The 26,987-nt window shown below is 41.7% G+C and overlaps 1 protein-coding gene across 2 annotated transcripts in view; it reads right to left on the bottom strand.

Moving 5' to 3' along the window:
* Window positions 1–18,171: 18,171 nt before the first annotated feature.
* ZC3H6 (zinc finger CCCH-type containing 6) overlaps window positions 18,172–26,987 on the bottom strand; it is a 76,632-nt gene continuing 67,816 nt past the window's right edge. For both annotated transcript variants that reach the window (XM_086328350.1, XM_086328351.1), the window contains one exon: window positions 18,172–25,203. In XM_086328350.1, the coding sequence (XP_086184476.1) occupies window positions 23,729–25,203 (1,475 nt within the window). In that variant the 3' untranslated portion in view covers window positions 18,172–23,728. The remainder of the gene's footprint in view (window positions 25,204–26,987) is intronic.

Genomic DNA, 26,987 nt, shown 5'->3' with positions numbered 1-26,987 from the left:
TGTTAACAATGTTGTGATAGTTTCAGGTGGACAGCAAAGGGACTCAGTCATACATATACATGTATTCATTTCCCCAAAAAAGGGCTTCTCAGGTGGCATTAGTGGTAAAGAACCCGACTGCCGATGCAGAGACACGAAAGATGCAGGTTCGATCTCTGGGTCAGGAAGACCCTCTGGAGGAGGGCATGGCACCCCACTCCCATGGAAAGAAGAGCCTGGTGGGCTACAGTCCGTGGGATCACAAAGAGTTAGACACGACTGAAGCGGCTTAGCATGCACACACATTCTCCCCCAAACTCCCCTCCCCTCCAGACTGCCACATAACATTGAGCAGAGCTCCCTGTGCTGTACAGTAGGTCCTTGTTGTTTATCCATTTTAAATATGGCAGTGTGTAACTGTCCATCCCAAACTCCCTAACTATCCCTTCTCTCCATCCTTTCCCACCGCCTGCAGCCGGAAGTTCGTTCTGTAAGTCTGTGAGCCTCTTGCTGTTTTGTAAGTCAGTTCATTTGTATCATTTCTTTTTAAATTCCACATGTAGGGGGAGTCGTGATACTTCTTCTCAGGCTGACTTACTTCAGTGTGACAGTCTCTAGGTTCACCCATGTTGCTGCAAACGTCTTTAGCCCTTCTCTTGATTCAGTGTAAGCATCGTTTACCATCAACCCACCAACACTGAAAAAAGTCCGTTTACTGAATGTGAGCACTAGAAGGGACGAGATAGGATGCCATCAAGAGCCATTTAGAAAATGCCTTCCGGCACAGGTCTGCCAGGTTAACTACTGGTCCCCAAACCCATGGCTGGGCCCAAGGGGTACAGGAGGGGGCACCTCCAGACTAGGTGAGTGCAAAGGGAAACCCAGCAGCTCCCATCCCAGCCTCAGCACCACAGACACTGCCCTCATCTTTCTCCCAACTCCCGTCCACCTCAGCTAGTTTCTCATGGGACACTTATCCTGAAGGCATTAGGTCAGAAGTGACAGCTGACAGCTTCCAAGCCCCACCCACGCCTCCTTCTCCTTGAGCTCCAAAAGGGAAGTCAACAAAAAAGCCCAGGCATGGTCTCCTTTGGTGCCAGCCAGAAGTTCAGACCACACGAGCCCTGTGAGTGGAGACCCTCACCCTGGCCCCATCCCCTGCCCACAACAAAGCCAGGCCAGTCTCCTTTCCTTGTTCTCTCAAGCCTCTTCAGATGGTTAGGAGCCTGCCCTCCTCACTCTCCCCTGAAACCTTCAGCGTCTGTGTAACAAGGCTTTTTTATACCTTCATGCTTCATGTTTGGCATCATCCAAACCAAATTCTCAGAGGAAGGGTCCATCCTTGTCTTGGCAGAGTGGCTAAAACAGCAGGACCTGTGACATTTCCTGGGTTTTCGTTTTCCAAGCTACATCTACTTTCCTCTGGCCACTTATCTGCTCATCCCAGACAAGCAGCTGAAGTTTTGGTTTGAGTTTCACGTTTGCTGGAATAGCCCACGTTTTATCTGTATTAGTTGCCTCAACATTTACTGTTATGTTTAAGATCTTTGTTAAAATCTTTTAAAAAGTATTTATTTACTTATTTTATGTGGGATCTTTCGTTGCCAGAGCAGGGACTCTGTAGCTGTGGGCCGGGCCATGGGCTCTGGAGTGCAAGGACTCAGTCATTGCTGCAGGGCATGGGCTTAGCTGCCCTGAGGCATGTGGGATCTTGCTTCCCCCACCAGGGTTCAGACCTTCGTCCCCTGCATTACAAAGCAGATTCTTAATCCCTGGACCACCAGGGAAGTCCCTAAGATTTTCTTTGAATAAAGTGTTCTGTTGTTTTGTTTTTTAAGATGAAGAAAGGAAACTGCTGATATTGTCCAAATTTCTATTTTCAAGTGAAGAAAAATAAGGTCCAAAATGATCAAAATTTCGAATCAGGTAAGAGGTGGCTTCTGTCACCAACACTGCTGCTGCTGCTGCACATTATTCATCAATTCCCAGCTCTACGCATCACTGCTATCCTTTGCCCCTCTGGTCAAGCCAAGATCTTCGAGCTGCATTTTCCCCACACCTGGCCTTTCTCAGGGCCCTCGTTTCTGCCCTGGGCCTGGTGAGAACTGTCTCTGAGCTCATGCAGGCCACAGCTCCTGTGGAGAAAGTCTAGATCAAGACCAGGGGGCCCGGCCAGGCTCCCTTCAGCAGCCCCCCACGGACAGATGGGCCTGAACCGCCTCGTTCTGTGGTTTTCAGGAGAATAAGCTTCTTATTAACCCAGAGTGGCTGGACTTAAAGCCTGTGGCACAAGTTCAGGATCATGGTTTTAGACCAAATGCAATATTGGATTGGCCAAAAAGTTCGTTCAGGTTTTCCCATAACATCCCATGGATGTTCATCAATGAACAGCCCAGTATGTTCATTCTGGGGCTGAAACCAGTTGTGCCAAGTGAGTTTGGGATGTTTACAATTTGTCACCGATTTCCTAGGGAAAACCTGTGAGGGTGTTGTTGACCTGCATGCGTGCTAAGTTGCTTCAGTTGGGTCCGATTCTTTGCAACCCCATGGACTGTAACCCGCCAGCCTCCTCTCTCCGTGGGTTTTTTCAGGCAAGAATACTGGAAATGGGTTGTCATTTCCTTCTCCATTTATGGAGAATATACCTCAATTTAAAAAAAAAAATGTATGATAAAGATAGGTGGGGGACTGGCAGTCAGAACTCTCTGCCCATACTGTCCTCCTAGACACGTTGAAACTCATGTAGGAGGATAGCATTTGGTGGTCTCTTATCTCTGCATGTGTGTGAGTGCTAAGTCACTTCAATCCTGTCTAACTCTGTGTGATTCCATGCACTGTAGCCCACCAGGCTCCCCTGTCTATGGGATTCTCCAGGTAAGAATACTGGAGTGAGTTGCCACAGCCTCCTCCAGGGGATCTTCCCCACCCAGGGATCAAACCCGAACCTCTGCCTACTTCTAATTCTTTCGCTTCTTTTGGTACAGACCAAAGATCAGCTCATTGCCTCTGCTAGAAAAATTGCAACTTTTGGGCAGACCTTCGCCAAACTTATCCATATCATTGCTAAGAACTGTGTAGACCACAGATGTCCCCAGGAGCCCTTGTGTGTGGTACAGCAGACTGAGACAATGAGCAGCCAGCTCCACATCTTCTCCAGGTAGAAAATGGCTCTGGGGAAAAACTGCCCAGGCTGATTAGGGTAAGGGAATAGTGGCCCTGGGGAGTATAAGAGTCCATAAAGAAGATGGTTGAGGGTGTGAGCTTGGGATCAGTTGGTTTGCATGTGTAAGTGTACTTGTAGCCAAGTGGTTTACTACTTCTGAAAGTGTTAGTTGCTCAGTCATGCCTGACTCTTTGCGACCCCATGGACTGTAGCCCGCCAGGCTCCTCTGTCCATGGGATTCTCCAGGCAAGAACACTGGCTGCTGCTGCTGCTAAGTCGCTTCAGTCGTGTCTGACTCTGTGCCACCCCATAGATGGCAGCCCGCCAGGCTCCCCCGTCCCTGGGATTCTCCAGGCAAGAACACTGGAGTGGGTTGCCATTTGCATGAAATGCAATGGCATGAAAGTGAAAAGTGAAAGTAAAGTCACTCAGTTGTGTCTGACTCTTAGCGACCCCGTGGACTGCAGCCTACCAGGCTCCTCTGTCCATGGGATTTTCCAGGCAAGAGTACTGGAGTGGGGTGGAGTGGGTAGCTATTCCCTTCTCCAGGGGATCTTCCTGACCCAGGGATTAAACCTGGGTCTCCCACATTGCAGGCAGATTCTTTACTGTCTGAGCCACCTTGGCTAACCCTGGGAATGTGCAGTCTTTCCAACATCAGATGTCCCTAATGTACATCAGAAATATAGAAAATGAAAAGGTGTGATTAACACAGGTATATTTATCAAGCTTTCAGTACTCTAAAGGATCCAGAAGTCCTGAGATTTTTACCAAAGTTAGTCACTTACATTTCACAGCATCTTCATTTTCTTTTTAATTGTTTTTACTGAAATACAGTTGATTTACAATTTTCTGTTAGTTTCAGGTGTACAGCAAAGTGACTCAGTTACATCCATTTATCTATCTTTGTCATATTCTTTTCCACCGTTGGTTATCACAAGATATTGAGTACAGTTCCCTGTTACATAGTAGGTCCTTGTTTACATATTTTATAGACAGCATCTTCATTTTCATTGCTGAAAAATAACTTGTCTCACTAAATTCAGTTACACTCAGTTTAAAGCCAATATCACTGAAATGTGTAATTCAATTAAGAAATAACAGTCTGGGACTTCCCTGGTGGTCCAACGGTTAAGAGTCCGTGCTCTCAATGCAGGGAGCCCGGGTTCCACCCCTGGCTGGCAAGTTAGACCCTGCATGCTACAACTCAGAGCTCACCGCATCAACTAAGATCTGGCACAGCCAAATAAATTAAAAAAAAAAAAAAAAAGAACCACCAGTCTTATCTTTGATTACAACTTTTAAGTCCTGCCTGCAATTCTAACAAAATTTTTTGTCCCCTTCCATTACATATGGATGTCAGCATTTATCCTTCATGTTCTCTTCAGCTATTTTCATTAAAAATACTTCTTAGACACACAGATATAGAAAATAAACTAACGGTCACCAATGGGGAGAGGAAAGGGGGTAAGGGCAATATAAGGGTAAGGGAGTAACTATTATGTATAAAATAAACTACAAGGATATACTGTACAACAGGGGGACTATAGCCAATGTTTTATAATAACTATAAATGGAGTATAACCTTTAAAAATTATAAGTCACTCTATCATACACCTGTAACATAATATTGTGCATCAACTATACTTGAACAAAAACAAAAAAATACTTCTTGTTAATTTCAAGATGACTCATACTTTTTTTAGTATCAAAATTAAAATGCGATGTTAAATTATACCTTTAGAACTTTCTCTGAATGGTCCCCACAAAGGCATCCTACTTTCCTGGAAGAGGCTTCCATTGTAAATTCTGGTGTTTATTTGAGATTATGCCTTTACCTGGTATCATGTTAACGGCTTTCTTCCTGCCAACTCCCAAGTGTAAAAGCCTCCCTGACAAGAAGCAAGTCCTCTGAAGAGCTCCTGGTGGAAAATGCACAGCAGCTCCTCCGTGCTGTCTCTAAGACTGTGAGGGCGACAGAAGCCGCACGTCTTCAGGTGGGTGGACGCTGGCATACAGTACACACTCACAGGACCATGACTCAGGTCACAGGCTGAGAGGAACAGGGGAAACTGCAGCATTCCTGAGGAAACTCTACCAGCTTCCTAGCTACTAAATTCAACCTCACTTCTAACCCAGACCTGTGACCTGACTTCCTGTGTGCTTTAGATTGGCTAATTTCTATCAACCTACCTTCAGCTGCACTTTTTCTTCAGTTGTGTCCAGTCTACTGATGAGTTATCAAAGCGTTGTTCCATTTGTTGCCATCTATTTTTTTCATTTTAGCATTTCCATTCAATTATTTCTAGTAGTTTTGTGTCTCTGCTAAAATTCTCCATCTGTTTATGCATTTTGTCTACTTTTTCTAAGTCATTAATATATCAATCATGTGAAAAGGACTTCCAACTTGTTCCAATAAAGTCATTAATACATTAATCATAGTCATTTTTAATTTCCTATCTGATGGTTTCAACATGTGGCTTATATCTGAGTCTCATTTTTTTTATCGCTTTGTCTCTCTTTTTGTACCAATTAAAATTAAAGAGTACATAAAATAGACAGTGAAAAGCATTTGAAAAATGTGTTTGAACTACAAGTTCCAGAATTTCTCGACTATAAAGAAGGCTGGCAGAAAAGCTCAGGACTGGTCCTATGGATCCATGTCTGTCCTGCCAGCATGCCGGCACGGCCACAGCCACAGACTCCCACTGATCCAGCGGCATCACCCAGGGCAGGGCCAGACCCCAAGTTCCAGTGCCCAGACCATCCGAGTGCAGGAGAACCTGAGAGTGAGGCTGAATGCTTGCAGTGTACACCTGCGTCCTGACTCTGCTTAGGCTGCTGGCCAAAGACCCACGGATTGTTTGCATAAAGCAAAATGAATAAAACAAGATCCGGAATGAGACAGAATTTCGGTCATAGAGAGAATGTTTTTTAATTGACTACTGTCCCACAACATTCTGATAGACAAGATCCTTTGCTCTGTTGTGCTTCTCCTTTAAGAATGAGTGGGCTGCAATTCAGAGGACCTCTCCAGTCGTGATTCCTTGCTCTCCATTAAATTAGGTCTGCTGCTAAGTCGCTTCAGTCGTGTCCGACTCTGTGCGACCCCAAAGATGGCAGCCCACCAGGCTCCCCCATCCCTGGGATTCTCCAGGCAAGAACACTGGAGCGGGTTGCCATTTCCTTCTCCAATGCATAAAAGTGAAAAGTGAAAGTGAAAATGAAGTCGCTCAGTCGTGGCTGGCTTGCAGCGACCCCATGGACTGCAGCCCACCAGGCTCCTCTGTCCATGGGATTTTCCAGGCAAGAGTACTGGAGTGGGGTGCCATCAGAAAACCAGCCCCAACATCACTCAGAAGAATGGCCTAGGCACTCCGATCGGCTGACGCCAGGGAAGAGTACAACGTCTCCTAGCACTTAATCATCTTTCTCTCCTCCAGGGTTTCAGACAAACTTCCCCAGACCCAGAGGAACCGGAAGTTGCTGCCTTTTGCATGCAGTGGAGAAGAAAACTGCTAAGGCACAGACTTCAAGAAACCTCAAACCTGGTCTGTGATGAGCTGGGCCTGCGAAAGACCAGCACCAAGGGGCCCTCGACACTCATAGCCCTGCTTTAAAAAGCACTGTAAAAGCCGAGTGATATTCTCCAGCTTGTGTGCACTGGGCCCAGGACTCTGGGAGCCCCTGGGAAGTGCCTCTTAGGCCAAAGCAGCCTGTAGGGACATAGGGTGAGTGGGGGATTGCGTGGGTGCAGGGTGGCCAGGGCCAGGCCTTGAGCAGAGCCGTCCAGACAGCATTCTCAGTTAAGGGGACAGCTCTGGGTCCTTGGTGAGACTGCTGTCCTCCTGGAAGGATATTTAGCTTTCTGGCTTCAAAAGGAACCTCAAATGTAGATTGTGAAAGGATGCAGGAAAAAACATCCAGGCCCCATTATCTGAAGCCTTTATTAAGATACTTCAATGTGAGAACAGCCCCAGTACGTTCTTTAGGGAGCCAGGAACTAAAAGATGTATGGATGAGCTTGGCAGGCAGTCAGAGCACACCCAGCTTGAGTAACTTGGCAGTGTTCAGATACTCAAGGTGTGGGAAAACTGAAGATGTGTTCGTTTAGGACAGAGGGCAAGAATCTGCGAATCTGAAGGCCCTGAGCTGTCATTTGGTGAATCTGGGTTTAGCATTTGGGACAGAGAGGAAGAGCTGGGTGTTAAGGTTTTGGACAGTCAGTGGGTATTTTCCAATTCTCAGTATCTTTCACAAAACCTATTTGGTAAAGGAATGAGGAAAAGGAGAGTGAGGCGAGCAGTGACCTTCACCTCGGGGGTTGAACTGCATGGGCCAAGAGTGGAGAACTGAGTCTGGAGGAGGGGGCCACAGACAGGGACTGTGGGCGTGGAAGCAGGGGTGCCCTGGGGGCTGAGGTCCCGCTTGTTTGGGGGACACCGTGCCAGCCTCTTAGATTCTTGTGCCGCCCACAGGGAGGAGGGCTGACACTAGATGAGGCTGAATTTCCCATAATCCAGTGGGATCATGGCTCAGATTTACAGTTTATAAAGGGATTTCTTTCCATTAAAAAAAATACAATATGTTGAGTTTTGCCTTATATACACCCATTCAACCATCACCACAGTTGGGATAATGAATGTATTTGTTGTTTGCTCAGTCACGTCTGACTCTTTTGCAACGCCATAGTCTATAGCCCACCAGGCTCCTCTGTCCATGGGATTCTCCAGGCAAGAATACTGGAGTGGGGTGCCATTTCCTTCTCCAGGGGATCTTCCCAACCCAGGGATCGAACGCATGGCTCCTGCATTGGCAGGCGGATTCTTTACCGCTGAACCACCAGGGACGCTCTAATGAATATATCCATAACCCCAGAAATGTCCTTATTCTCTCCTACCCCTCGGTTTCTTCCTCCAGTGTCCTACAACGATGGATCTGCCTTGTCACTTAAAGATGAGTTTGATTGTGCTGCGCTGTGCTAAATCACTTCAGTTGTGGCTGACCCCACGACTCCATGGACTGTAGCCCGCCAGGCTCCTCTGTCCATGAAATTCTCCAGGCAAGAATACTGGAGTGGGTAACCATTCCCTTCTCTAGGGGACATTCCCGACCCAGGGATTGAACCTGTGTTTCCTGCAGTGCAGGCAGACTCTTTACCATCTGAGCCACCAGAGAAGTCCCGGAAAATCCCAAAGACACCACCAAAAAACTATCAGAACTGACACATGAATTCAGTAATTTGCAGAATACAAAATTAATATAACACAAATATGTTGCATTTTCATACACTAACAACAATATATCTGATAAAGAGCTAATATCCAAAATCTACAAAGAACTTAAACAACTTAGTATAAAAAAAAATTAAAATGGACAGAGGACCTGAACAGACATTTTTCCAAAGACATATAGATGGCCAACAAGCACATGAAAAGATGCTCAATATCACTAATTGTCAGGCAAATTCAACTCAAAACCACAAGGATATGTATCACCTCACACCTGTCAAATGGCTATTATCAAAAAAAAAAAAAAACCAAATAAGTGTTGGTGAGGATGTGGTGAAAAGGGAACATTCATGCACTGTCGGTGGGAAGGAAAGCTGGTACAGCCACTATGGAAAACAATATAGAGGTTCTTTAAAACATTAAAAATAGAACTAGCAAATGTCCAGCAATTACACTTCTGGGTATTTTTCCAAAGAAAATGAAAACACTAATTTGAAAAGCTATATGCAGCCCTATGTTCACTGCAGTACTACTTACAATAGGCAAGATATGGAAGCAACCTAAGTGTCTATTAACAGAAGAATGGATAAATATACATACACAATGGAGTATTACTCAGTCATAATAAAGAATGAAATCTTACCATTTGCAACACAGAGGGTATTATGCTAAGGGATATAAGTCAGATAAAGACAAACACATACAATTTCATTTATACATGGGGTCTAAAAAAAACAAAACAAGACAAATAAACCAAACAAAATGAGAACAGACTCTCATAGCTACGGAGAACAGATGGGTGAGAACCGGAGGGAAGGGGTGAGGAGATAAGTAAACCAGGTGAGGGTATCAAGAGTATAAATTTCAATTGTAAAATAAATAAACCACAGAGATTTAATGTGCATGATAAGGGATATAGTCAGTAATATTGTGATAACTTTGTATGGTGACAGGTGGACACTAGCCTTACTGTGGTAATCATTTTGTAATGTAGAAAGAAATCGAATCACTACATTGTACATCTGAAACTAATACAATATTGTAAATCAATTATACTTCAATTAAAAAGATTAGTTTGCAGTATATAGGACTTGTGTAAAAATAGATTCATACAATAGGTGTTCTTTTCCCCCCTCAGGATTCTTTCATTCAGTGTAACTATTTTGATATCCATAATACTATGTATATCATGATTCATTCTTTTTCATTGCCTAGTAGTATTTCATGGAGAAGGCAATGGCACCCGACTCCAGTACTTTTGCCTAGAAAATCCCATGGACAGAGGAGCCTGGTGGGCTGCAGTCCATGGGGTCGCTGAGGGTTGGACACGACTGAGCGACTTCACTTTCACTTTTCACTTTCATGCGTTGGAGAAGGAAATGGCAACCCACTCCAGTTTTCTTGCCTGGAGAATCCCAGGGACGGGGGAGCCTGGTGGGCTGCCGTCTCTGGGGTCGCACAGAGTCGGACACGACTGAAGCGACTTAGCAGCAGCAGTAGTATTTCATTATATGGACGTAGGACAATCTTTTTATCCACTCACCTGTTGATGGACATTTGTATTGCTTACAGTTTGGAGCTGTAACAGATAAACCTTCTATGCTTTCATTCCTTCAGGAAAATTTTAAATAGTGGAATGGTTGAATAGTAGCGTAAGTGAACGTTTAACTTTTACGGAAACTGCAGAAGTTTATGTAGGTCACTTCTCTCTTTCCTGATACTGGTCATTTGTCTTCACTCTTCTTTCCCTGATAAGTCTATATAGAGATTTATCAATTTTATCTTTTTATTTAGCTTTGTCTAAGATTTTTTCTCTATTTCATGAATTCCTTCTTTTTGATATTTCTTCTGTTTCAATTTTCTCTTCTTTTTCAAGTTTATGAATGTCAATGGTAAGGTCATTATTTTGTGGCATTCTTTTCTAATATAGGCTTTTACTGCTGTAGATTTCTAAGCTCTGTTTTTGCTTCTTCCCACCAATTTTTATTTTTTCCTTTCTCATTATACAATCTAATTTTTTTTACAATTATTTGCTGACTCATGGGTTATTTGGAACTGTACTTACTTAGTTTCAAAATATTTGTGTGTGGGGGGGTGGAATTTCCAAAGATATTCTGTTTTGATTTCTGATTTAATTCCTTTGCAGTCAAGAAGCATACTTTGTAGTTCATAATCCTTTTAAATTTATTGAGCCTTGTGTTGTGGTCTGGATTACAGCCTATCATGACAAATGTTCTATGTACACTAGAAAAGGAAGTACATTATGCTATTGTTAGTTGGAGTGTTCTATAAAAACCAGTTAGGTCAAGTTGACTGACACTGTTGCTCAAGTCTTTGATGTCCTTAGATTTTCCTTCTACTTATTCTATCAATTTTTAAAATAGGATATTGAAATTTGCAACTGTATTTGTGAATTTTCTATGTTACAGTTCTATCAGAGTTGCTTCATTTATTTTTAAAGGTGTGTAAACATTTATATCACTTTGATGAATTAAATCTGTCATCATTAATAAAGCAATCTCTTCATTCCTGGCAATATTATTTGCTCTAAAATTTACTTTGGTTTTTAAAATATTTCCTAAGCCTTTACTTATGAACTTGTGGGATACAATTTTGATAATTTTTTAAAATATCTTTGTCTCTACAAATTCTTATATCTGTGTCAGTTCTCGATTGCTTTCAATAGATTCATTTGCCTCCTGACTGTGAGCAATATTTCCTGACTCTTTGCATGCCTGGTGACTTTTTACTGTGTGCCAGACCCTTGTCTTGTTGGGTTGCTGGCTATTTCTGTGTTCCTGTAAATATTCTTGAATTGGTTCTGGGAGACAGTTACTTGGAAACAGTTTCCTGTTTTCTGTCTTGCTTTTAAGATCTGTTAAGCGGGATGAGAGCAGGGTTCAGTCTAAGGTGAAGTAGCTCCTTCTGAGGCAAGCTCTGCTGTGTGCTCTGTCCAACACTTAGTGAATCACGCGGTTTTCCATTCTGTCTGGTGAGAACAGGTGCTTTTCTTGGCCCTGTAGTAGCCCGAGGCACAATTATCTCCAATCTTTTCAGCTCCTGGTAGTTTCCTCACAGATATACACTCATCAGTACTCCCTGAAACCGCTGCAGATCCCCCAAAGTTTTGTGCAGCTTTCTCCTCTCTGGTACTCTATTCTGCAAAATCCTTTGGTTTCCCAGGTCTTTCCGCTTTGTCTCATTTAAGGAAACTTCCAGACTCTTCCTGGGCACTTCCTGTTTCTTTGCATGTCCAGTAATTGTGATTGGATGCCAGTCATTGTGACCTTTAACTTGAATATGTGCTGGGGGGTTTAATATCCCTGTAAGTATTCTTGAAGTCTGGGATGCAGTTAATTTATCTATAAACAGTCTGGTCCTTTCAAGTCTTAATTTTAAGCCTTTTTTTTTTTTTTTTTTTTGGATAGGATCAATGCTGTGTTTCTTCTAGAACTTATTTGCCTCACTACTGAAGCAGTGTTTTTCTGAATGCCTTTTCCAATATCACTTTGCTTACATGATTTATCCATTCTGGATGATGGCAAGAAACCTCTGTTGTAAGCTCTGGGGAATGTCTCCTCTAATCCTTTTCGTGACCCCAGGAAAGTTTTCCCATACACATGTGTTGATGAGTACATAGCTGAAGACGTGTGGCTTTCTGAGCTTTCTCTCTGTGTATCTCTCATCTTCTCATTCTCCACCCTACAGACTAGAGCTCCCTTGTGTTCCCTGGACTCCCAACTAGGTCTTCTCATACTGAGACTGCTGGCTTCTCCCTGGATTCCCCCTCAGCTTACCACAGCTTGGAAACTTTCCAGGAATTAAGCTGGCTTAGTCAAGGGCTCATCTTTTTTTTTCTGTTAAGAATTGTTGCCCTAGAGTGGGACAAATTGAGAGAGTAGCATTGACATATATACACTTCAGTTCAGTTCAGTTCAGTTCAGTTGCTCAGTCGTGTCCGACTCTTTGCGACCCCATGAATCCCAGCACGCCAGGCCTCCCTGTCCATCACCAACTCCCGGAGTTCACTCAAACTCACGTCCATCGAGTCGGAGATGCCATCCAGCCATCTCATCCTCTGTCGTCTCCTTCTCCTCCTGCCCCCAATCCCTCCCAGCATCAGGGTCTTTTCCAATGAGTCAACTCTTTGCATGAGGTGGCCAAAGTATTGGAGTTTCAGCTTTAGCATCAGTCCTTCCAATGAACTCCCAGGACCGATCTCCCTTCAAACGGACTGGTTGGATCTCCTTGCAGTCCAAGGGACTCTCAAGAGTCTTCTCCAGCACCACAGTTCAAAAGCATCAATTCTTCAGCACTCAGCTTTCTTCACAGTCCAACTCTTACATCCACACGTGACCACAGGAAAAACCAAAGCCTTGACAAGACGGACCTTTGTTGTGTAAAATAGATAGCTAGTGGGAAGCTGCTGTATAACACAGGTAGCTCAGCCTGGTGTTCTGTGACAACCTAGAGGGATGGGATGGGGTTGGGGGTGGGTCAGAGGCTCAAGAGGGAGGGGATATATGTATATTTATGGCTGATTCATGTTGTTGTTCAGCAGAAATTAACACAATATTGTAAAGTGATTGTGCTATGCTTAGTTGCTCACTCATGTCCGACTCTTTGTGACCCCATGGACTATATATAGCCTGCCAGGCTCCTCTGTCCATGGGGATTCCCCAGGCAAGAATACTGGAGTGGGTTGCCATTCTCTTCTCCAGGGGATCTTTCTAAAACCCAAGAATCGAACCCAGGTCTCCTGCATTGCAGGCGGATTCTTTACTGTCTGAGCCCATAAAGTTATTATCCTCCAATTAAAAAAGAAGAAGAATCATTGTCTTATGCTGCCTGATGTCCAATATCTGAAGACCAATGTTTTGTATATTTTGCTCAGTCTTGGCCAGCAGAAGTACTTACTCTCTCTTTTTGGACTACCTTCCCTTTGGTTTATGTTCAATTCTCTTTTCTTGGGTAACATTCACTGGACTTTCTCCTTCCAGTTACAACTACGTTTCTATAAGTAGACTTAATCTATCTTTGCAGTTTTTATTACCATCCATAAAGTCTTCAAAAATCTGGCTTAGTTTTTCATCTTTTTCCAACTTGTCAGATGAAATGTGATCTCAGAATTCAGTCTCTTAAGAGTTCTTGACCCATGCAACCCTAATGATTACTCCCTTCTTGACACTCTGTTCTCCACTGGCCTCCTTTCTGCAGTTTTCATCTTTGCTGTCTATGACCTTTGATGCCCTTTTGCTTCATTCCACCTGCACTGCTTATCTCTTCCACACTGCTGCCATTTTAACCACTCTGATTGGCAACTTTATTCATGCCTCCTTTTGGCTTCAAATCCTTCAGTGACCTTAACTGCATATGAGATACAGCCCAAAATCCTTTGCAGGACTTCCCAGACTCGCCATGAAATATCTATGTTATCTACTCTCCATGCCTCCCAGACAGACAGACACACCATTCCACTTAATTTCCATATGTGCTCTAGCCTTATGAGACCAGTAAGAAAAAGTCACTTGTAGACATCTGAATAGATATTTCTATTTCATACTTCCATGTTTTTGCTCTCACCCTTTCCTCTTCATAAATCCCTGCTCCAATCCATCTAACAAACATATTTATTTTAAAGAAATCAGATTAACTGTATCCTTTTCTATTAGGCATGTTTTTTTGAAGATACACAACATTTTAATGGGCTTCCCTGGTGTCTCAGCTGGTAAAGAATCCACATGCAACGCAGGAGACCTGGGCTCGATCCCTGGGTTGGAAGATCCCCTAGAGAAGGGAAAGGCTACCCACTCCAGTATTCTGGCCTGGAGAATTCCATGGACTGTATAGTCCCTGGGGTCACAAAGAGTCGGACATGACTGAGCGACTTCCACTTCACTTCACTTAAACATTTTAATACAGTAGTGTTAAGAATCAAAATGAACTCATAAATGTTTAAGGAAACAGACATCAACATTTTTAATAAAGACAGGATCAGATTCCACCCTTGCATAGCCCTGACTGCTTGCATCACTCCGATGCTGGCCCTTGTCCCAAAAAACTTTATTTACAAGACTAGGTGGCCACTGTAGCTACCAGTTTCTTTTTTGATGATGGCTGCCTTTGCCAAGTGCCAACTGGGCACCCACTAAATGTAGGAGGCATTTCTCTAACCCAGACACACATTAACAACTGTACTCGAAGCAACAAGCCCCTCCTGTATGCTTCCTTTTCTTTCACCAATTCCTCCCAATTCTCAACAAAATCTGTGAGAAGCCATGTTTGACCTCATTCTGGCCTCCTTCTCCACCTTCAGCCTTTCACACCCTGTTCTCTCTTATTCTGATCCAACCACACTACCCTCACTTCACTTCCTCAGATACAGAAGTCCTGCCTCAGGGTCTTTGCACAAACTGTTACCATTCCTTAGAATGTATCTCTTTCCGGGAGAAGGCAATGGCAACCCACTCCAGTCTTCTTGCCTGGAAAATCCCATGGGTGGAGGAGCCTGGTAGGCTGCAGTCCATGGGGTCGCTAAGAGTCGGACACGACTGAGAGACTTCACTTTCACTTTTCATGCATTGGAGCAGGAAATGGCAGCCCACTCCAGTGTTCTTGTCTGGACAGGGACAGGGGAGCCTGGTGGGCTTCCATCTATGGGGTCGCACAGAGTCGGGCACGACTGAAGCGACTTAGCAGCAGCAGCAGCAGCAGTCCCTGGCTGTGGCTCTTGTGACCCAGACAGCATTCCCGTTGACTCTCAGTGGAAATGTTCTCTATTACTCACCATATTTGTTGGCACTGATGCAAGTTTGACAACCACCCCCGCCCCCCAGGGCATAAAGAGAGATGGAGTGTATGGTTGCCATACCTCTCTGTCAAAAAGACTGGGGCATAGAGATCTTTAAGTTGAGCTATTTTTTAAAGCTTTACTAAGGTATAATATCTCTGGCTTTCCTGATGGCTCAGTGGTAAAGAATCTGCATGCAGTGCAGGAGATACAGGAGGCCAGGGTTCAATCCCTGGGTTGGGAAGATCCCCTGGAAGAGGAAATGGCAACCCACTAGAGTATTCTTGCCTGGAAAATTCCATGGACAGAGGAACCCCACAGGCTACGGTCTGGGTCACAAAGGATCAGATACGACTGAGCTACAAACACACACACACACACAATGTATAATTTACATTTGCTAAACCGAGTGTATTTAAAGTACAACTTGACAAGTTTTGACACAGGTGTGAACCTCTGAGACTATCACATAGTCCTGATAGTGACCATATCTGTCATGGTGTATTTACCTCATTTGTTCTATAGTCTCCTTGCCTTTCCCACCTTTCCAAGTAACAATTGATTTACTTTCCTTAAAATATATAACTTGCATTTTCTTGAATTGATATTATTGGAATCATATGCTATTTACCATATTTTTCTTTCCTTTATATATCATAATTACTTTGAGATTCATCAGTGATATATAGTGCTTTTTGTATTTTGACTGACAAAAATATGACATTTTTCAATATGCCACGGTTAGTTTATCCATTCTCTTTATGGGTATTTGACTTGTTTCTAGAATTTGACTTCTGAAAATAAAGCTAGTATAAAAAAAAAAAAAAAGAATGTATCTCTTTCCGGCCCACTCAGACATCAGATTTCGGTTTAAAAATCACCTTAAATATGTATATATAATTTATTTATTTGGCTGTCTTGGTGTCAGCTGTAGCATGCAGGATCTTCTGTTGATCCTGATGGGCTTTTATCTAGTTGTACTGCATGACCCCCAGAGTGTATGGGCTCAGCAGTTGTAGTGCATGGGCTTAGCTGCCCCACACCATGTGGGATCTTAATTACCCAACCAGGGATCAAACCCACGTTCCCTGCATTGGAAGATGGATTCTTAACCAATGGACCACCAGTTCAGTTCAGTTCAGTTCAGTCACTCAGTCGTGTCTCTTTGGGACCCCGTGGACTGCAGCACCCAGGCTTCCCTGTCCATCATCAATTCTCGGAGTTTGCTCAAATTCATATCCATCAAGTCAGTGATGCCATTCAACCATCTCATCCTCTGTTATCCCCTTCTCCTGCCTTCAATCTTGCCCAGCATCAGGGTCTTTTCCAGTGAGTCAGTTCTTCGCATCACGTGGCCAAAGTATTGGAGTTTCAGCTTCAGTATCAGTCCTTCCAATGAATATTCAGGACTACTTTCCTTTAGGATTGATTGGTTTCATCTCCTTGCTGTCCAAGGGACTCTCAAGAGTCTTAACACCACAGTTCAAAAGCATCAGTTCTTTGGCATGCAGCTTTCTTTATGGTCCAGCTCTCACATTCACACATGACTACTGGAAAAAACAGAACTTTGACTAGACAGACCTTTGTCAGTAATGTCTCTGCTTTTCAATATACTGTCTAGGTTTGTCATAGCTTTCCAAAGAGCAAGCATCTTTTAATTTCATGGCTACAGTCATCATCTGCAGTAATTTTAGAGCCCAAGAAAATAAAGTCTGTCACTATTTCCATTGTTTCCCCATCTATTTGTCATGAAGTGATGGGACCAGATGCCATGACCTTCGTTTTTTGAATGTTGAATTTTAAGCCACATTTTTCACTGTCCTCTTTCATCAAGAGGCTCTTTAGTTCCTCCTCACTTTCGGCGATAAGGATGGTGTCATCTGTGTATCTGAAGTTATTGATATTTCTCCCAGGAATCTTGATTCCAGTTTGTCCTTCAGGCTTCAATTTGATCTCTGGTTCCTCTGCCTTTTCTAAAACCAGCTTGAACATCAGGAAGTTCACAGTTCACGTATTGCTGAAGCCTGGCTTGGAGAATTTTGAGAATTACTTTACTAGTGTGTGAGATGAGTGCAATTGTGCGGTAGTTTGAGCATTCTTTGGAATTGCCTTTCTTTGGGATTGGAATGAAAAGTGACCTTTTCCAGTCCTGTGGCCACTGCTGAGTTTTCCAAATTTGCTGGCATATTGAGTGCAGCACTTTCACAACATCATCTTTTAGGATTTGAAATAGCTCAACTGGAATTCCATCACCCCCACTAGCTTTGTTCATAGTGATGCTTCCTAAGGCCCACTTGACTTCTCATTCCAGGATGTCTGGCTCTAGGTGAGTGATCACACCATTGTGATTATCTGGGCCGTGAAGATCTTTTTTGTACAGTTCTTCTGTGTATTCTTGCCACCTCTTCTTAATACCTTCTGCTTCTGTTAGGTCCATGCCGTTTCTGTCTTTTATTGTGCCCATATTTGCATGAAATGTTTCCTTGGTATCTCTAATTTTCTTGAAGAGATCGCTAGTCTTTCCCATTCTATTGCTTTCCTCTATTTCTTTGCGCTGATCACTGAGGAAGGCTTTCTTATCTCCCCGTGTTATTCTTTGGAACTCTGCATTCAAATGGGTATATCTTTCCTTTTCTCCTTCGCTTTTCGCTTCTCTTCTTTTCACAACTATTTTGACCCTAAAGAGTTCTTTTTCTACTCTGAGCATTACACTTGCTAGCAATCTCTCAGATTCAGATCTTTTTAACAGAAAATTAATAAGCTAATGTAAGATACACTTCCTTACATAGAAAAGGACCTTAAATGCTGTTTATCTGTGTGATTAAGTAAAGTACAATCTCTGTGCACTAAGAATAAACTGAAGGATGGCTTACTGCTATGTTCTTTCAGGAAGGCCTGGAGGCTTTCCATCTACAAACTCTCATGAGGACATGGATCCCTGACAGTCCAGCTTTAACTACTGAATATTTATTAATATTAAAGCAAAGCAATGCACTGTGAGACAGATATTATTAGAAATATTTTTATTTAAAGTCAGACAATAGAAAGATGTCACAGAAGAAAACTACAGAAACTTGCAACAACAGAATGCAACTTGGAAAAGTTACTAGTAAATGAGAAGGGGGAAAAAAGATATTCCTGATGTTACCAAGGAATTTGTTAGTCCTGGTGTAGAATAATTTATCAGTTCAGCAAAGTATACCCTTTGCTGGTATCTTTTGAACAGACAATAGATTAATGATTTAGTTAATCTACTAAATTAATAGCTACTGAAATCCTCCAAAGTCAAACAGTCAAGAAAGCATTTCCCCAACATTTGAGATACATGGGGAATTGAAATAATAACTGTAGGAAGTTTTTTTTTAATTAAAAAACACTACTTCATACTGAATAGGTCTAATCTGGATTTCAGCTTACAGATGGTGCTTATAAATCTCATAGAAAAAGGGTGATCAGAAATCTGGACATGGCACCACCCCTTACCAAACACACACTCCGCCCTAGGACACAAGTGCATCAGTGCCCTCACCATGGGCAAGCACAGCAGCCTAGAAGTGACAAAAGTGAAATGACCTGGGCACTGGGACCCTGGATCGACACTGAGCCCTTTCTGAATCCTTGGTGGGGGAGCAGTGGGTTTAAGATAAGAAACATAAAAAATTTTTTAAACTTTGGCAAGTAAGTATAGAAATGACTATTTCTCGATTGTCACTTTTAAAGGAAATATTCTACCTCAGGAAAAGATTTTCTCCTATCTTATTTGACTTCTCTCTCAAATATTTGGAGGGCAAATTCCTATAAAATAGAGGTGGACTAAAACCTCTTATCGGTAATAATTAATTATTTGCCACCTTCTCTATTTATTTTTTATTTTATTTTTTAACTTTACAATATTGTATTGGTTTTGCCATATATCAAAATGAATCCACCACAGGTATACATGTGTTCTCTATTTAAAAAGCATATAAAATGTAGAGTCTATCATTAATGACAAATCCCCAAGACCTTGCTTGTAATGGAAGTTTGGAAACGTAATTAATTTTTTAAAAACTGGGCCTCTATGTATTTAATTCCTTTACAATAATCTATATATCAGACTCCTGACAAAATAATACTACCTAATGCAAATTTCATCACTCCTCTCAACCTTAACACCCTCACAGAGGTGTTAAAATTAATAGAGTCCTGACTACCCTGGTGGCTCAGACAGTAAAGCGTCTGCCTACAATGCAGGAGACCTGGTTTCAATCCCTGGGTAGGGAAGATCCCCTGGAAAAGGAAATGGCAACCCACTCCAGTATTCTTGCCTGGAAAATCCCATGGACGGAGGAGCCTGGTAGGCTACAGTCCATGGGGTCGCAAAGAGTCGGACACGACTGAGCGACTTCACTTTCACTTTCACTAAGCCAAGGAACAAGGAGCTTGATAATTTACAAGGTTGATTTTTTTTCTAAAATGCTATAACTAGCTCTATAATAACCTTTTTCTCATAAATTCTAAGTTTAAAAAACAAGAGATTCAATGATAAACCAAGCTATAATATATTATTCCAAGAACTCACAGTCATTGGGACAAACAGATTTTCTTTATGCCCACAGTGATTTTCCCAACTGTAACAACTGACTGTTGTATTCCAAAGGGTAATGAAGCATGTTTAAGGACAAAACACAAGACTCAAATTTATTCATGGTGTTAGAATAAAATGCTATTGGAAATTCACTAGGTTAGAAATATCTTCATAATTCTGGTTGAATTTTGAGGAGAATCGGAAGGGGAAAATTAGAGAAACAAAGTTTAAAATGAAAACATGAGACTTTCGTATGCAGTTCTTTCAAAGTACAGAAAGAATCCTTCATAGATCTATGGGAATAAATTATTGATCTAGTCAAACTTCCACAATGAAGTAGTAAAATCATCTTGTAAAGCTTGGAGGACTCTTAGAATCATGAATTATTGTAGAAACATGTTAACTCTTAAATAAAAGCTGCCTTAACCCTACGCTCACATTGTTTGGGTGGGTGGTGGGGAGAAGAGACAAGAAAAGAGAAGGCTGGTGCCCAATGTCTAATCAAAGAGGCGTAATTAATGACCACACTCTTTCTAATACAATCCTGGAGTGGCTCTACCACATCTATTCTGACAGATGGAGGCACCTGCAAAATCTAAACTCAGATGGACGTTGGGAAGCAATCAAGAAGCACTTAACAAAACACCTACTGCGTGCACAGAACTAGGCTTGTTGCCGTGCGGAAACAGAAGAACAAGCAGACGCATATGGGTTCAGCCTCCAAAAGCATAAATTTTAAGACATACTTTTCATTTCTTATTTTAAAATCAGAAATTCTAAATGTTATGTTGTCATTAACTTAAAGTCCTTTCTTAGGTCTGTATCCTTTTCAAGAAAGCCAGGTTAAATTTGGGTTTTGTTACAACTGGTAGGTCCTGCTGATAAATAACATACTCAGAAACATAACCCCAGCAGTACAGCAATTGGTAACTACTGACGCTGGTTCTGCAAATCACATGAAGTTACTTGGGGGAGAAGGCATTACATAAACACGAAGTCATAAGACATTAGTGAGGAAAACAACTTCAAACACTCAGACACTCTTCGGTTCCATTTTGTCAAGGCTTACACTTCCTAAACTAAGCCTTATTTAAACTAAGCAAATTTACTAATGATTACTAAACTTTGAACATAATATTATCAAGTGCTCCCAAACCATTTCTGAAGAGATGATTATAACTCTTCATCCTAGAAATTCCCAGAAGGCCCAATACTGAAGGAGGCAGGGGCACTATCAGCAGACTGCTTGACTGCAGATCAGCCCTCCACGGTACAGCCTTTCACACAGACAGCCTCTGCGAGGTGCAGTCCTCAGCCCAGAAGAGTGAACTCAGGGAGAGCGTCTCTATCACAAGACTCTGTGCTGTGCAAATGGAAATACATTGACAAGCCCTAACCTCCAGGTCACTGGGAATTTCCAAACTTCAAGATGCCATTAACCAAAGAAAAATGCACCTTTTTCCAACAAGTGATCACTAAGAAAGATCTCAATGTCGCATGCGTGCAGAAATACATATTAAGAGGTGGGAGTAAATACCCTCATTGTTTCTAAAAGCCAACAGCCCCCACTGACTGAGGTGGCCACTTCACCCGCACCACACATGCTACGATTGAAGCAAACACGTGAGTCACAGAACACGAAGTCATAACACGTAAGTGAGGAAAACACAACACAGACCATCACAGGATTTTCACCTTCTGTCACATCCAACCTGTCTAAAGTGAACATGGATGTCAGACCCTGAATAGACACTGCAAGCCCATAGAGTTCTAAAGTAGAAAAAGTCCTGTGACTTACTGATACACAAAATGTTCAAGGAAATTGCTAACTTGATGGGTTAATACTCCCTGAAACAACTTCTCAGGCAATTCTACTGTGTCTTACTATCATCTGAAACTTCACAGAATTGATGAACCACACAAACCGCATTATATTATTTTTGAATCTGTACAACTTAATGCAAACCCAGTGGGAATGTAATGATTATGTGTATGAAAGTCATAAATCAATTTTATATTTACAAATACTTTAAAATAATAATTCATTCACTCCTTACATCAGATCTGTGAAGTCAAAATCATACCCATTTCACAGATAACAAACTAGACGCTGAGATAAAACACCTATAAATCAGTTCAGAAAAAGCATATGAATTCCCTGTCATAAACCTCTAACCCTCATAAGTTCTTTCCTCCCTCTCTCTCTTCTAATTAATTCAGCAAGCAGCTTATATGAACATTCATAAAGGATTTTTTTACTAATCAATTATCCTTCGACTTGCTTCCAAAGGACAGCAAGTCAGAAAATACTTTCTATAATAGCTGTAAATTTCATTTTTTAACTATAAAATGTTATCCAGAATCATTTTAGGCAACAACGTAACCAAAGTAAAAATAGTAGGAACTCACATTCCTTTGAACAACTGTCCTTCCACTTAGAACACAATGAACTTCTGAGGTAGACAGGCATTGTTCTTGTTCACTTAACTGCAACCTCATTTCAGCGTGGAATCAGAGCAAAAAAAGCAAAAAGTGAAGACGGGAATAGGAAAGATATACATTAGTATTAAGCCATGTGCTGAGCCTTAGGTTCCCACACAAAAATTTGGCTGTATATTTTAAAAATCACTTCTCAAGAGCTGATTTCCTCTACTTCCATTACCTTTTACAATGAAATGCTCCTTTTAAATTACTTACTGGAGTTGTTACTAGCAAACACTGTCCGATACCTCTAGTTGAAGATATTAATATATACACTTAGCCTGAGACTTAAGTGTAATTCTTAGTTTTAGTTATAAATAATATATGTATAAAGTAAGTAGGGTTGCCATTATTTATATACTGCAATAAATATACAAGAATGAATACAAATTATTTTTCATAAAAGTACAATTTCGAATCCACTGAGGTGGTTTCCAAACTATGAGGACATTAAATACATTAAAACACCAAGCAGTCTCCTCTGTTATAGAATGCCAGCCAGGTAAGATCCGAAAGAGAGTCTTTATTGATAGCCATATACAGTTGACTATACCATCTCTGTGTTTTCTCACTATTTAAGAAAAAATATAGAACCTGCACACTTAAAACATTATCAGTGCAATAAATCACTACAGACACATTGGATCTTTTAAAATTTTGTTTAAAACTGCCAAAGTCATGATGAATACAATTATTGCAGCTACACAATTTGAAAAAGTAATATAAATTATGCTGCTAAAGACAAAGACATCAAAATGCATAAACATCATAACATTAACAGCAATAACTCATAACTATTATTATGAAAAATTAAATTTAAAAAGTTATGTTAGAGAATTTGGAAATTTTTTACTTTAGCAAAACATTCTATTTATATATCTCCAACTTCTATGATACAGTATACCATAAAATACATTTAAAAGATATGACATTCAAATGCTTCATTTACACAAATAATATTGCCAGTAATAATAAAAGTGATGCCCTTAAACATGAACTGCTCTGCTAATATTAGATTAAAAAAATGTTTTCTTTACTTCACTTTACATTTTAGCTAGCAGTTAGCATTACATATTAGTCAGTTCTGTGTTGACAAATTTGAGAGGATCCTAGTCAAAATACTGTTTCTGAAAAGTAATGTACATTATATTGCTTGAAACTAACAACCATATAAAAGTGGTGATCATTTATCTAAACACTGATTATGAAAGACAAGTGGCATATATTCAGGCAAAGTGTTGAGTTCATGATGGTTTATTTACAATAAAAGTACTTTTACTGAAACTAACATGATATATAGGTTTCTATGTCAATGACTACAGTCTCTTAAAATTATAAAAATACTATATAAAATACCACAGGCTTTGGAGGATATAACTTCGTGTGGTTCTGATACTAGCAGCTGAAAAGTGTTTATAATTTAAAAATAAATAAACTATAGAGGTAAAACAGTTACAAAACAGCAGGGGACTGCCAACAGTCAGGAGAGAGAAAAGAACTGCTTGTTTATACAACAGCTAACAAAATGGTGAAGCTGTTGGGTCAAAAGTTTTAAAAACCTCCTTCAGAGATTTGTCATCTGTTTCTTTGCTGGGATCATCACCGGGGGTGGGGCTCACCTGTCCCAGGTGTTTTGACTGCCTGGGATCGCTGTACTGGGGTCTGATTAAGCCTGTTAATGCCTGGATTGGAAGGCTGTGCACTGCTGGGACTTGAACGGTACCGGAACTCCGGCGAACATCCGTCTGTGGGTCAGCTGGGCGGTCAACAGGGACGTCCACATTTGGAGCCATTTTCTGTGGTAGGATTGATTCTCCAGGAGGAGGCTCATTTTTGTCGCTACATTTTAAACTCCTGCTTTTTTTCTGGTTCTCTACATTTTCTGCTGCTAGCTCTGATGTAGAGGATGAACCTTGCTCCCTGGGGTCATACAAACTAATACCGCTAAGGACTGAACCCGGAGTTCCCAGGGGAAGGCCAGTTGAAGATGAGAGTTTGGGGGCATATGGAGGTAAAGCCCCAGGACCAGAACTGCTAGGTACTGCCCCTGAGGGCTGTGATGACCCCAGGTTTGACCTGGTCCCTAAAGGAGGGGCAGTCTTAGACATATGGGGGTCCTTCATAACTGCTTGATGAGGCTCTGTATTGTGCAGTCTGTGAAGTCTAGGATCAAAATTTTTTTGCAGCCTAGGATCTCCTAATTTACTTCCTGAACTATGTGAGTCTCCAAATTGGTCTGGGTAGCCTTCTCTGTTTGCTGTGTTCATTTTGGCTTTGGCTGCTAGTTTTCTATCAGTGGGCACGGTGTCTTGACGAAGATCACTTTTTGTATTCCACAACCTACTGAGCCTCTGGTCAGCTATAAGAGGGGGCAGAGGTAAATTGATTGAAGAGACTGGATCAGGTTTAGGTAAGGGAACTGGTAGTAAGTCTTCTGGAGCCCACACGATGTGTTTGGCAAAGTTGGGTTTGGTTAGGGTAATATCCATTTTAATGTGACTAAACTGTCTCAGTTGTGACCTTGGGTCCTGCAGCATCACACCAGGGCAAGAATCCAGAGGTATTAAGAAAGCCTTTTCTCTCAGTTCTCTTTCTGTATCTTCATCATCATCATCTCCTCTTTTGTGTCTGATGTTAGGGCCAGTGTTGCCATGATGTGAATCAAACTTGGCTCCACCAGCAGAAGAACTGCCATGACCGCTTCCATTCCCTCTTAATTTCCTGGGATCCCATGCAAGTCTGAGATCCAGTGGGGCAGACTCAGAAGATTTTCTAATGTCTTGCCTTGAGATAGTCCTGAGTCTAGGGTCGACGACTTGGTTTCCTTTATTCTTCTCCCTAGCAAGTCTCGGGTCAGTAGGAGTGCCAAGCTCTGTGGAAGGCTGCTGCTGACTCCTCAAAGTCTCTGTTTGTTTCTGTAACGTTCTCAGTATTGACTTGACGCTGCTCCCTTCTTCCTCTTCACTGCTGGAGTACCAGTTAACAGTTTCATCTAAATGCAGACAAAAACTATTGTAAAGAGTGAAGCATTCATATTTGGCTTTAATTAAGATTAAAAAACACATAGACTATTTCTGAAATAAGGGTAGTCTAACTTCAAGACAATGCATCATAGAAATGACAGTTTCAACACCGGAACAAGATAAGATGTGATATAACAACTAACAATTCAGTCACTGCACTCGATAAAGAAAGAAGTGTGGCATCAGAACATGTAAAATGTCCTTCCAGTCAGAGAAAACTCTGGACCTTTCATTCCAGCTGGCCAAAGGGAACTCAGAAATGTGTGGGAAGACAGGGGTGAGGGAGCAGGGAAAACACTCTAAAAGAGAAATACCAAAATGTGTTGCTGCTGCTGCTGCTGCTTAGTCGCTTCAGTCGTGTCCGACTCTGTGCAACCCCATAGACAGCAGCCCACCAGGCTCCCCCGTCCCTGGGATTCTCCAGGCAAGAACACTGGAGTGGGTTGCCATTTCCTTCTCCAATGCAGGAAAGTGAAAAGTGAAAAGTGTAAGTGAAGACGCTCAGTCGTATCCGACTCTTATCGACCCCATGGACTGCAGCCTACCAGGCTCCTCCATCCATGGGATTTTCCAGGCAAGAGTACTGGAGTGGGGTGCCATTGCCTTCTCCAGATAATGGCTCTCTTTAATTCAAAGTGAAAGTGAAAGTGAAGTCGCTCAGTCTCTTTAAGACCCCATGGACTGTAGCCTACCAGGCTCCTCCATCCATGGAATTTTCCAGGCAAGAATACTGGAGTGGGTTGCCATTTCCTTCTCCAGGGGATCTTCCCGACCCAGGGATCAAACCCGGGTCTCCTGCATTGCAGGCAGACGCCTTACCATCTGAGCCACCAGGGAAGCCCTCTTTAATTCAAGCAACCCCTTAAATTTCATACCTCTGGATTTATCAGATAACAAGGGAGAGCTATTTAAAAAAAAAAAAAAAAACCTGGAAAGAAAACAAAACACTAACAATGATGGTTAGGAAAGCAAAGGGAACTGAGCATATATGGGCCCCAGGCTTTTCTCTCATATATTTTTAAATGTTTGACCTTGTGAATATATTACTCAAACACTAAATTAAAAGCAAAAAATGCAACTAACACCATAAAATTTACATACTTTAACTTTATAAGAACTTTGGGCCTTACTCTTAAAGCCTATGTAACTTCAGCGTGAGCCATAATGTTAAGAAGCTTAACCATCAGAGGTCTTCCCTCTAGTAGAAAAGGAAATAAAAACTGATGCCTCAGGAGGGTGGGTCTCCTTCCTCTCCATTAAAACATACATAGATTATCTCTGAATTAGCCATGTACATATATATATGTACACACACACACACTTACGTATATCATAGAACATCTTGAATCAATAGAGTAGCACATATATTCTCACTTTTATCTCACTGCTCACCAATGCATTTCTGTCATATGGAAATTTAGCATTACACAGTTAGTTTGAACAGAAGAATGCTACAGAACAAGCACTCATTTAGGGGAGGATGTGCCTTTAAAATAGTATACACTATATCACAATGGCAAAAACTTTAATTCATACCTCAGTGTCTGAAAAAAACTACTTCTAGACACTGGATCTCTCTTTTTTTTCTCTGACCTCCAGAAAGTCTAGAGCTAGACCTGTGGTTCACTTTCAACTGTTGTTATTTAAAATAACTGTAGTTATTTTAAACATTTCTGTGTAGGAGTTTCACTCCTCATAGAATTTGGTACTTAATCCAAATCCGATCCAAATAGGTAAGATGCTATTTAATTTT

This window comes from Bos grunniens, chromosome 11 (genome assembly GCF_055505025.1).
Source record: "Bos grunniens cultivar Pamir isolate PY7600 chromosome 11, Bosgru_T2T1.0, whole genome shotgun sequence".
In the NCBI taxonomy this organism is placed as follows: Eukaryota; Metazoa; Chordata; class Mammalia; order Artiodactyla; family Bovidae; genus Bos; species Bos grunniens.
This window is presented reverse-complemented; position numbering and strand designations above follow the sequence as displayed.